Source organism: Brassica oleracea, chromosome C2 (genome assembly GCF_000695525.1).
Source record: "Brassica oleracea var. oleracea cultivar TO1000 chromosome C2, BOL, whole genome shotgun sequence".
In the NCBI taxonomy this organism is placed as follows: domain Eukaryota; kingdom Viridiplantae; phylum Streptophyta; class Magnoliopsida; order Brassicales; family Brassicaceae; genus Brassica; species Brassica oleracea.
Window position 1 is genome coordinate 7,891,333 of NC_027749.1, and position 12,145 is coordinate 7,903,477.

General features: G+C 31.7%; 2 protein-coding genes and 1 pseudogene across 3 annotated transcripts; all 3 read right to left on the minus strand.

Annotated features, from left to right (window-relative positions):
• Positions 1 to 3,701: 3,701 nt before the first annotated feature.
• LOC106324807 (methyl-CpG-binding domain-containing protein 6-like) lies at positions 3,702 to 5,116 on the minus strand. The gene is made up of 3 exons (XM_013762791.1): positions 4,646 to 5,116; positions 4,248 to 4,373; positions 3,702 to 4,178 (listed from the first exon to the last, which is right to left on the minus strand). Exons 1-3 carry the CDS (start codon positions 4,973 to 4,975, stop codon positions 3,945 to 3,947), a joined length of 690 nt encoding a protein of 229 aa, XP_013618245.1. The 5' UTR covers positions 4,976 to 5,116; the 3' UTR covers positions 3,702 to 3,944.
• A 2,767-nt stretch (positions 5,117 to 7,883) lies between these two features.
• On the minus strand, positions 7,884 to 8,709 carry LOC106323337 (annotated as a pseudogene).
• Positions 8,710 to 9,203: 494 nt separating this feature from the next.
• Positions 9,204 to 11,569, minus strand: LOC106322848 (actin-12-like). Of its 2 annotated transcripts, none has more exons than XM_013760991.1 (5): positions 11,509 to 11,569; positions 10,971 to 11,043; positions 10,503 to 10,896; positions 9,521 to 10,134; positions 9,204 to 9,428 (listed from the first exon to the last, which is right to left on the minus strand). In XM_013760991.1, exons 2-5 carry the CDS (start codon positions 11,028 to 11,030, stop codon positions 9,363 to 9,365), a joined length of 1,134 nt encoding a protein of 377 aa, XP_013616445.1. In that variant the 5' UTR covers positions 11,031 to 11,043; positions 11,509 to 11,569; the 3' UTR covers positions 9,204 to 9,362. The 2 variants fall into 2 exon arrangements, with proteins under 2 accessions (XP_013616445.1, XP_013616446.1); XM_013760992.1 differs by having other exon boundaries at positions 10,971 to 11,039; positions 11,509 to 11,551.
• Positions 11,570 to 12,145: the final 576 nt, after the last annotated feature.

Below are 12,145 nucleotides of genomic sequence, written 5' to 3' on the forward strand. Positions count from 1 at the left end.
AATTCCGTCGGAAAATTCCGAGGGATTTCCGAGGAAAAATGAATTTCCGAGGAGTTATTTCCGAGGACTTGTTTCGTCGGTATGTCGTCGGAATAACATTATTCCGACGACATACCGACGATTTTTTTCCTGAGTATGTCGCTGTTTTCTTTTAGTGATGTTCACATGTCATCCTCTGGATTCATCGTAGACAACGTCTAATATAATTTTTCGTATAAAGGAAAATATTCAAAGTCAACACAAGGAAAAATGGTTTACTAAAAATTCTCAGAAAACATCATTTATAGGATCACAAAGTTATTAAAATAACCATAAGACACAAAACTAAACAAGAATTATTAAAACTCCCAAAAGTCATCATTCATAGATTTGGTTTGTTATAAGAACATTCATAAGTCACCATCCTTCCTTAGTTTATGCGTGCCTTATTCTCCATCTTTAATAAATAGAACCTTCACCTAGTAGCTCTGTCTTTCTCCAATTCGATACATGTGCTTTACGAGAGTGGCGTAAGGTTATTTAAGGTGTACGTGTAAGGTAGGGTTTGTTAGCGTAGATTTTTTCTATTAACGTGTCGGGTCTTTTTGTGTGGATCATGGATCAAAAAAAAAAATTTTGGATCGGATAAAGGGGAATCGTTATTTTTAAACGCGTTTTTAATTTCTAAACGCATGTACTCTTATATAAGAAAAAATGTGTAATTAACTTGAAATAAATAGTTTAGGTGGATATTTGATGAATCATTTAATTTTGTGGGGGTTAGGAGAAGAGCTTAAAAGTATAGGGGGATTGACTGTGGGTTTAAGTAGTTTGGGGGGCGTAGAGAAGTCAAACCTTAAAACTATGACTTGCTTCGCTTATAATTATTCTACCGAATATAAGTTATTTTCAGAAAAGATATGACATCTATTATAAGAAATTTCAATATACAAAAGAATTTATAATGTTTTTAAAATATATTATTGATTTTGAAGTATCCAAAACAAGTATTATTAGGTTTGAAACAATATTAAGTACTCTCTTTTAAAATTAAATATTTCAATGAATAAATCAAGTATTATTAGGTTTGAAACAATATTAAGTACTCTCTTTTAAAATAAAATCATGATCAATAAAAAATATAGCTAATAGAATAATAATATAAAGCTGTACTAACGTCTAAATATCAAATTACTAGATAGTTTTCTACACAAAGCGCATAAATAATATTTTTTAAAATTATTTTATTCGAAAAATAAAAGAATTGTATTTTCCATTACATTTAGTTTGAAGTTCATTAATTTTAAAAATATAAAGTAATCATTTGTAGTTTTGATTAGTTTAATTTCTTCTCTGATTGTATTTAAATTAGTTTAATTTAATAAAATTATTTTTCATATATTTTAAAAATAATTTATATAATATTTTATTTCATTTTAAAATTAAAATAAAACTTAATGTTTTTTGTTTTAGCTTAAAACATTAACTTATAAAATATTAATTAAACCTAATGAATTGAATGATGATCACTCCATTAAATTATTTTATTGCAACTAAATTTTATTTAGAAAATTGATTATAGGCTTATCTTCACATTGAGTAATAAACTTAACTATAAATTTACGTATTTAAATATACACAAAAATATTTATATAAATTTTAATCTTTGATATGATATTAAGATTATTAAAATGTCTAAAAATCTTGTCAAAATGTAAATATCTATAATAAATTGATCATGTTACAATAATTTTAACATCATGTAATAAATTTTTAAAATTAATATTATATTATTTATAAGGAAAATGATAATGGCACAAAATTTTAATAGCAATACTATATTCTTTGAAACATATGTTTAAAAAATATAAATTTTTTGAAAATATGAAGCACATATTATTTTGCAAGAAATAAATTATTTTTAGATTTTAAAATATTATAAATGCTATAATATAAAGCACAATTTATTTACATATTATATTGTAAAACATTTTAAATGGTATAATATAAATCAATTTTTATTTATATTTTTGAAAAAATCACAAACATAAACAATATATAGAACAATGTAATCATGTAAATATAAGTATACAATGAAATGTCTTTTTGCAGTTTTACCATATATGGATGATTTCTCATTTAGAAACATTGAAAATATATAAACTACTTATTAAATAAATGAATGTTTTAATATTTATCTAAGTTTACCATATAATTATTATTTTATATGTGAATTTCTATAATTAAACTTTGTGTCGTAATTGTGTTAGACCACATCATAATTAGATATGATCTATGTCATCATTTTTAATCGGCCGTGTCACTATTTTTTTTTAATGATTGTGGTGGAAACACATAAGCAATCACTTAATAAATAATGTATAACATTAATTAGTTAGACAACAACATAGTATCAAAGAAGAAGAAGAATGACGACATATGAGTAAGACCATCTCCGATCCACCTATATTTTCATCTCTATTTTTATCCTAAATTAGAAAAACTCTATTATAGATGTGAATTTGCTCTGATGTATGTCTTTATAATAGAGTTTCTCTATTTTTAGGAAGAAATTATAGAAAATTACTATTTTCATCTCTAAATATAGAGACAAAAGTAAGATTTTGCTATGTATTCCTTTAAAATAGAGAAATTCTATAAAAATAGAGTCATACATTGAAGCAAAATCACCACTATAATAAAAAATTTTATTTTAAAGGAAAATATAGAAATATACATCGGTGATAGTCTAAGTCAGACCTGGAGCCAAAAAAATGTAGGCTATGGGGGCATCAAAACAATTTAATTTCTTAGTTAATGGGGGAATAATGGCAAAATATTACTAATTTACTAAAGATCAACTAAATATTCAGCTAAGTAAATAAAATCCTTAAATATACTGGGTCAGCTTCCGCCTCTATCCATGTTGTAGCTCCACCCCTGCATGGTGAGGTAAGGCAATGAGTGCATGGCCTTTGCTCTTGGGCCAAGATTTTTTGAGCTTCGTTTGCTTTACGTAAAGTTGGTTATGTTCGTAAAGTCCTGTTGTTTTCGGAAACTTGCATGTCACTCGCACGGTTTTATTTGTGATGATATGTTTGGTTTTATTTACCCATGGATTTTTCTTCTATGTGGTGATTTTGTGGTGTTATTTTCATGTTGAGTTTCGTGGGAATTTAGGAAGATTAATCAATCGTGCCAGTGAATTTTATCTTTGTCTTCAAAGAAAATATTCCAGTGGAGATATGTTATTTGAAGAGAAAATTCATATACAAGTAAAGGAAAAAAAGTAATGCAGTATAATGTAAAAGATTGATACAATATAGATATCAAGTAAAGTATGAGTTTTTTAGATCCAAAAAATAATGCAGTATAATGTAAAAGATTGATACAATATAGATATCAAATAAAGATTGATCATGCAAATTAATGTTGACCACTATAACTAAAGAAACCAAAAAGTCTAGAATTGTCTGAAAAGTTATGTAAGTATAATACCGAGAGGGTCTCTTCGCATCACTTACTCTCTTCTTGGTAACAGAATGTATTTCATATGTTGGTCTGCAGATCGCATGGATTCTTGTCTATAGCTTGGCACACTATTAGAGTATTAAACCAATTAGTCCAATTGTATTTCGGTATAAGAGTTGCTAGCATTTCGTAGACGAACAAGACTTTGGAACATTGAAAAGTTCCATGTCCAAGTGTCCGAGAAGAAAAGCTTCGGCACTAAATAAAGTCTTCATCTTTTACTAGTCAAAAAATGATGTCCATAACTTGTCAAAGGCAAACACAGATATGTATATCCCATTATCATATTACAGTACAACTTAACTAAAATCATGTGAATACTAAGCAAAAAAAAAAATCACCCAGTCAAAATAACCCTACAACTCTCCGTTAATCTTATAATAGATGCAATCATATCATGCAACAACCCAAAAAAATCGCCACCTTGTAATCAATCATCTACTTGGGTTTTTGGTAGTGATAACTGTAAACGCAGTGCACCAATCTCGTCTCACTGAATCTTGAACCTTGCCCTCCCCAACAAAAGGTGTCCAAGCTTCTTCTCCTGCGTTTCCCATACACCAGCTTACCTCCTCTGGTGGATTCTCAAAATCAAAGTTCAACGGAGACAATGCCGGCGTCTCTTTAGCCTTTCTGCTGGATTTGTTCCTTCCTTTGCCTTCCAAATGCTGCAAATACAAGATGCCATAAGTAATCACGAGTATGAAAAATGCGAAAGGTTCAAACTTTAAACTCACGTCTGAACTGGAACCAGTGTTCTTTGCTTTCTTGCTTCCTTTCTTAGGGGTGGTTCCATGTTCCAAGTAGTAGAGTACTTCGGTCCTGGACCGAAACTTACGTCCTGTGATTGGTTCGAGATAGTACTACAAAAAAAAAAAAAAAACAGAATAATACACAATAGTATGTCATAATAACTCTTTAACAAAATCAATCTCTGCATTGGACGTTACAAATCATCAATGACAATCTTTACCTAAAGTGGATCCCACCAGAGGAATCTAGCTAACGATAATCAAATTTATAACGGCCTTAGCACATTAACACACATCTATTACAAGAACACACTTCAAACTAAGAATCCACAATTCGAGCTACGACGCGGCACTTTTGGAGATGAGATTTGATATATATATACCTTGTCCACGGAACCAGCTGTAGCGCCGGAGGCTCGAACCTTATCTTCGACTCTCCAGCCAGGTGGCAGCCAGCTGTTGTCTAACGGCGCCGAACGCTTCCGCGACTTCGATTCCGAGTTAGCCGGCGATGGATTCACCTGATCTGACATCCCGATTGCTTCGCTTCCTCCCTGAACCGGCGGCTGCGTCGCGCTGCTTCCTAGGGCTCCGTCGGCGGCGGGGGTGGGGGAGGAGATGAAGGAGCCGGTGGAGAGAAGCGGGTCGGGAGGGAAGTCGCCGGGGATAGATCCGGGTTGGGTTACGTGATCCGACGGTGTGGAGATTGACATGGGAGTTAGTTAGAGATCTCGATGCTTCGATGTGATTCGTGCTCTCTGTTTCTGGGGTTTCGAGTTCAGTCAAAGTTAAAAACCGAAATCGAATAATACTAAAATCACTCTTATCTGTATTGCTACCCGCACTGTACCGAACCGTCTTGTTTGTTAACTCTTTCACTAGATCCTGAGCGGATAATTTACGGTTTTTGATTATTTAATTAACTAAATGATGTATTTGTAATATTTAATATATTATATTCATTAAGTAAATTATTTTTTTTAGATCTTAAATCATTGATTTATGACGAATAGTCGATATCATATAAACAAATTGAACATATGCACGTAATTAGAGAATTGTATACGATATATAAAAACAATGGTTATGAATGTAAAATATGAAGAAATATTATATAATGCCTTAGTATGGCATAAAAGATTGTAAATTATTTATACATATTTAAAGAAAATACAATGATTTTTTAAACTTATATGAAGAATTTAACATATAAAAACAGCTGATTTATGTAAATAATTTTAGATGTTTTATTAATAATAAATTATTTATATTTTTTGTTTTGAGATAAAGATAAAAATTAAATGTCCATAACCCAATTATGTTAAAAGACCTTATTAAGAAACCCATGTGATTATCATTAAGGTAACTGAAAAAGACAAACAATAAAATAGGAAGTTTAAATTCATTTAAGCATATTTCATTAATGTAACTGAAAAGACAAGTAATAAATTAGACAGTTTTATTCGTTTTAGGATATTTCATAAATGCAACTGAAAAAGACAAGAAAAAAATAGAGAATTTAATTAACGAAGAAAAAATATTTTCAAATAGGTACTTCTCTTTTAATAATATAGATTCATTAACCAAGACATGATAGTTGTCTCAAGTTAATCATTTTTTAATTATTTCCTTGCAAATTCACAGTGCGAGAGGAAAATTTTGAAAGCTAAATATAATTGGTAGGAGATTAATTAAAGAAGAATTGCTTAGGATACTCCTTTTTTTTTTGTTTTTTTTTCATAAAAAGAGACTCCAACAAATAGTCCAAAATAAACTTTATCAAATAGTAAATATATTTCTCTAGGGCTAACTAACCGACTTTAGGTTTAGAGTTAACGGTGGGTTTTGAGAGTGAGGTTTAAAATTAAAAAAATAGAAAATAAATATTAAAATTTAAAAATAAAAATTATAAAAATAGTCTCAAAAGCACAAACTTTAAAAAGATTTTTTTCTAAAAAAATAGCAAAATAAAATTTCAAAAAATTTCAAAAAAATTAAAATTATAAAACATAATTTTTATTATTTTTATTTTTATTTTTTAACATTTATATATCTCATTAAGCAAATAGTAGAATAATATTGGGAAAATTGCTTTTTTAGAGCAAAAAAATAGAGACATTGTCCCATTAGACTAATCCCAAAATATAATTGTCTCATTAGGCTAATATTTTCGTAATTGCCTATTATAACCTTAAATTAACTTAATTAAAGGTAACAAATTAATTTAGTTTATTATTTATTATACGTTACAAAAAAATAGAAAAGGGGATGATTAATTTAATATTTTCGCGTCTCCTCTGTCTCATCGAGCTCGGAGCCATCCAACATCGCCTCCTCCGTCTCCTCCGTCGGTCGGAATCTACATCCACGTCGTTCTTCTCCAGTTTTTATCCTTGATAAGTTCCTTAACATTCAAAAGCTTTGTTTCCTTGAAATTGAAATCACTGAGCTTTGTTTCTCCGGCCTAATCTATTATTAATCTCTTCTTCTCCCATCAAAATTACAGGTCATATCGTCACTAGTCAACCAGACACCGACTCAAATCTCTCCGGGTCCGACATAAGTCTCTTCTTCTCCGGTATAATCTCGTGGCTCCGGCATACTCTCTTCGTCTCCGGCGTAATCTCTTCTTCAGTTCTTCTCCCATCCAAATCGAAGTTAACATACACACTTTTCAGTCCTAATTTGTTTTCATGGTATGAAATTTTTTTTTATTCTTCTTTGCATGTGTTTTGATCGTGGTTAGTCTCTGTAAAAAGCATATAGATTAGTGTTTATGTATATGTTCTTGTGTTCTTGTGAATCGATTTAAGAATGTAGGTGTTTTTTTTATGTGTTTGTGTTCTTGTTTGGTCTCTGTTAGCTTTGTTGTGTCTTGTTTCTTGATTATCATGTATGTTTGTGTTCTTGTTACCTTTCGGGATTGTTTATAGATTAGATTTTTCACAATGTTGTGTCTTCTTTGTATGTTGTTGAACCGTGTTTGATCTCTGTTAATCCCACCTTCTATAGCTTAGGACAGTTTCTTAACTCGTTTACACTCATGTCTCTTCATGTTTATCCCAAAATGTTTCTTAACTCGTTTACATCAAAGCATCCCTCTAGGCATGTGATTATTGCAATGTTCAAATGATTTGGTGCTGGTTTTGATGCAGGAGGAAGATCTGAACATGGAGAATGTCTACTATTCAGAGATGAACGATGTTGGATTCTTTGACCCCGATTGGGAATAATAAGAACCTATATACACAATGTGAAAAAGATTGTTTACAAATTGTCATCTTAGGGCCTACTCTTTGACTTATGTACGTGTTAATACAAGACTCCCTATACATGAGTGATATAAGGAACTTCTATCTCTCTCTCTCTTGCACGCATTTTGCCTAATCTCGCATTTGGCATTTCGATTTAAGAAATGAAAAGAACAAGGCTTCATGTGTAACCAAAAGTTTCAGTCGACAAATAGAGAGATCCATGGCATACAGTACTAGCAAAGAGTCGCTTTACTTGACATATTAAAAGAAAATGACTGAAAGATTATGAAAACAACAAACACAAAGCCTCAGATAGTCGGATCTCTTATACTAAATTACTTCTTGGATTGCACTCTCTTATACTAAATTACTTCTTGGCTTGCACGAGGTCATCAATGAGCTCAGCAGCTTCCTCCACTGAATCTTCTGTGATTTCTCTTCAGCCATTTCGATGTGAAACTCTTCCTCTAAGCCCATCACTATCTAAACCTGCAAAAAAACACTCCGTTAAGCAGTATTTAAAAAAACTCAACAAGTTATGTATTCACATAAGAGAATTTTCGATGAATTACCGTGTCAATAGAATCAGCTCCAATATCGGTGAATTTGGTTTCTCCAACGACCCTTTGATCGTCTTCGAGTGATAGCTGCTTCTTGACGATCTTAGACACTTTCTCAACTGTCTCTGGTTTGGCCTAATAAAACCAAATAGACAAAACCAATTCCCACACCCCATAATAGGCATAGATATGAATCATGGAAGACACTTTGAGAATTTTTTGTGAAATTTTTTGTCAAAAATCAAGGGGTTATTGAAGGGGTAGACACGTGTTCAAAGAAGACGTAGCCAGGTTTTTTTTTTGTGCAAAAAATCGATTTTTTTTTTAAATGGAAACAAAATATTTCCAAATATTTTCAAAAATCTACTTCCCATATTTTCGGAACTGCTCATACTTATCCGTAGAATCTGCATTCTACTATGTGTAAAATATAGTTAACCCGTTAGAAATCGATTTCTACAGCTTTTAGATTTTATGTAATGTGTAGATTGTAGGTTCTACATATTTTAGAATTGTATGCTAAGCGCGGAATGTGTATTCTAAATATTTTTAGATTACTGTTATTTTCGTAGATTTTGTATTCTAACTTAGTATTCTAACTTTAGTACATTTATTGAAAAACGTGGAAGACATATTTTAATCATTGTAGATCTAATGAAAAAATGTGGATTTTATTTTCTACTTTGTAGAATGTACATTCTATAGTCCGTAGAACGAAATTTGAAATTTTTATTTAAACATTTTTAGAACAAAAACAAATACCTCTAAATTGGTATAGGTATTTACAATGTAATTCCTATTTTTCCTAATTTTTTTGGTTTGTAAAACTATTTATTTGATTTATTTTTATAAATAAAAAGGGCATTATAGAAAAAAATGGACCAAATTTGAAATTAGTCTAATGGGACAATGTCTTTATTTTTTTGTCTATAAAAACAATTTTTCCAATAATATTTTGCTTCTTTAATGAAACTTTTTAGGTCATTTTCTTTTTTGAAAACCTTTTTGAAACAAAAACTTAAAAAAAAAAACTATTTGAGAGAATTGTTTTGAATCAAAATAAAAAAAAACAATAAAAAAAACACTATTGGTGTGATATACGTAATTATTAAAGAATTTTACTGACTTTGGTTGAGTTGCTTCAAATCAAAATTACAAAGAACAATTTGCATAGAATGGTGATTATATAAACAAAAATTGCAATTGGTAGAAAAAAATCAATTTTTTTTAAAGTTTTTCTTTTTATCATTTTCTTTTAGTTCGGATATCCTTCTCATGAGTTGTGATTAGAAGCACTTTCTATGCACAATTGACGGTCCAGATTCGTCGTACTCCGCTTTCGCAATCCACATCTATAAATTTACATAGCAATATTTATACCACAGAGAAAATGTTTAAAATGTTAATATTAAAAAAATGTTGATTATGTTTAAAATGTTTTTACCTGTTGGAAAGTGCTGAGTGAAGCCAATATAGAACCACCGATCCAAACACTGTACTTCCTCTCCGGTGGAGCCACAACCTTAATCTTCATACTACTGGGAGCCAAGGCCGTAATCTCTTTGCTCATTCTATCACCAATCCCACCAAACATCGTGGTTCCACCACTTAGCACAATGTTCCCATACAAATCTTTCCTGATATCCACATCACATTTCATGATAGAGTTATATGTGGTTTCATGGATTCCTGGATTTTCCATTCCAATCATTGATGGCTGGAAAAGAACTTCTGGGCACCGGAATCGCTCTGCTCCAATAGTTATCACTTGTCCGTCAGGAAGCTCGAAGCTTTTATCAACGGAAGAGCTTGTGTTGGAAGTCTCTAGCTCTTGTTCATAGTCTAGAGCAATGTAAGAAAGCTTCTCTTTCATGTCTCTAACGATTTCACGTTCAGCAGTCGTGGTGAAGGAGTAGCCACGCTCTGTCAGGATTTTCATAAGGTAATCGGTTAGGTCACGACCCGCTAGGTCAAGACGTAAGATTGCGTGTGGAAGAGCGTAACCCTCGTAGATTGGTACCGTGTGGCTCACACCATCTCCAGAGTCCAAAACAATACCTAAATCAAAAATTGCAAAAAGGGTGACCATTAAAACCGAGTTTGATTTAAAAAATCCATATCTAATAGAAAAGTTACAATGTTTTTACCCAAGCCAAAACATAAATAGAGAAACTAGAAAATAATCCAGTATACTGGAATTAGTATTAAGCCAAACGAAATACCAGAATAAAACAAAACAAAGCGAATGTAACCAAACCAAATAAACCTAAAATCATTATATTTTATACACACTAGAAATAAAATACACTAAAGTTTTTTCGATACAAAACAGACTGGTTCAATGCCCTAACCTAAGACCAATCAATAGTGAATTCATCAAGCATAAACCTAACTGAACTAATGCAATAGCTCAGAAAATTAATTACCAGTTGTACGACCACTGGCATAGAGTGAGAGAACAGCTTGAATGGCAACATACATAGCTGGAGCATTGAATGTCTCAAACATGATCTGAGTCATCTTCTCACGGTTAGCTTTCGGATTAAGAGGAGCTTCGGTTAAGAGAACCGGATGTTCTTCAGGGGCGACACGAAGCTCGTTATAGAAAGTGTGATGCCAAATCTTCTCCATGTCATCCCAATTGTTAACAATTCCATGCTCAATTGGGTATTTGAGAGTCAAGATACCACGTTTTGACTGAGCCTCGTCTCCAACATAAGCATCCTTTTGTCCCATCCCAACCATCACACCCGTGTGACGAGGGCGGCCTACAATGCTCGGGAAAACCGCTCTTGGTGCATCATCACCCGCAAACCCCGCCTACACCATAATAACTTGCTTAAGTATTTTCTGGTATATAGTCATGTGACACATATCATTTAGAGAAACTTTACCTTAACCATTCCGGTTCCATTATCACAAACAAGTGGTTGAATATCTTCACCGTCAGCCATCTTGAAGTTCTATCTGTATATAAATCAAGACTAGGTAACAAAAACATTTTTGGTCGCAAAAATGATTCTTTGTAAAAATTGAATATTTTCATAACCGAATCCATGGCCACGTAAATTCCTATTGAACATACTACTTATGGCCACGTCCAATACCTTTTTGATTGTAAATTCCATTAAACTATTCGTAAATCCTGTTCGAAATAAACTATTTTTAAATCCATACATTCAATTCGTTATCAATCATTTATGCCATGAAAACTCTCAAAGCAGTATAAAATTTTAAAGAATGTTTAATAAAAACGAGCCATGTTAAATGAAAATGATTTACACATTTTTTGAAATTTAAATGATTTACAACACATCCAAGCAGATTATTCTAAAACCTACTAGACATTTCGGTGTGTCTTATCAATTTCGATGGAAGTAAACCAAAATTGATCCTAAAATGCCAAATAACAAAAGGTAATCAGTCAATCACCTGGTGGATTCAACGACGAAGAGATCCTGAAGCACCTGTCCTGAATAGGTTCAAAATTTCTGAAAATATCAAATGAACTTTCCTTTATATCGCTCGAATGCTAAAATATCCTTGGCCGGTCGTTCTTCGCTAGAACCTATATCTAAGGGTATGATGACAAGTGTACACCTATTTTTGGACAAGGGAATAAATTACAGCCAAACCTGAACGCAAACTACGGTTTTGGTCCTGGTTCTCCGGAATAATCGGGTCAGTGAAAGCTCGTTACTGAAATAGGCTTTTCAAAATATGGATCATTGGGTAACTAATTATAAATATTAATATTAGTAAACCTTGATTGAATAACTAATTATAAATATTACTATTATTTGGATCATAAACTCTATTTGAGAAATTCCACCAATACATATAGTTGATCAAAAAAAAAAAAATCCACCAATACATATAGATGATCTAAAATATATGTTTGTCTTGTCAGTTCGAACTTCGAACCATTCACCAAAGAGTCCAAGACCTGTGTTTCTTCCTTCCTTTTTTTTTTCTTTGATAAATAGAGGATCCTAAGCTTATTAATGTCCATAAAACCATGGATATGGTTAAATCTAGTTGACACTTTGAACTTCCCCCCCCCCCCCCC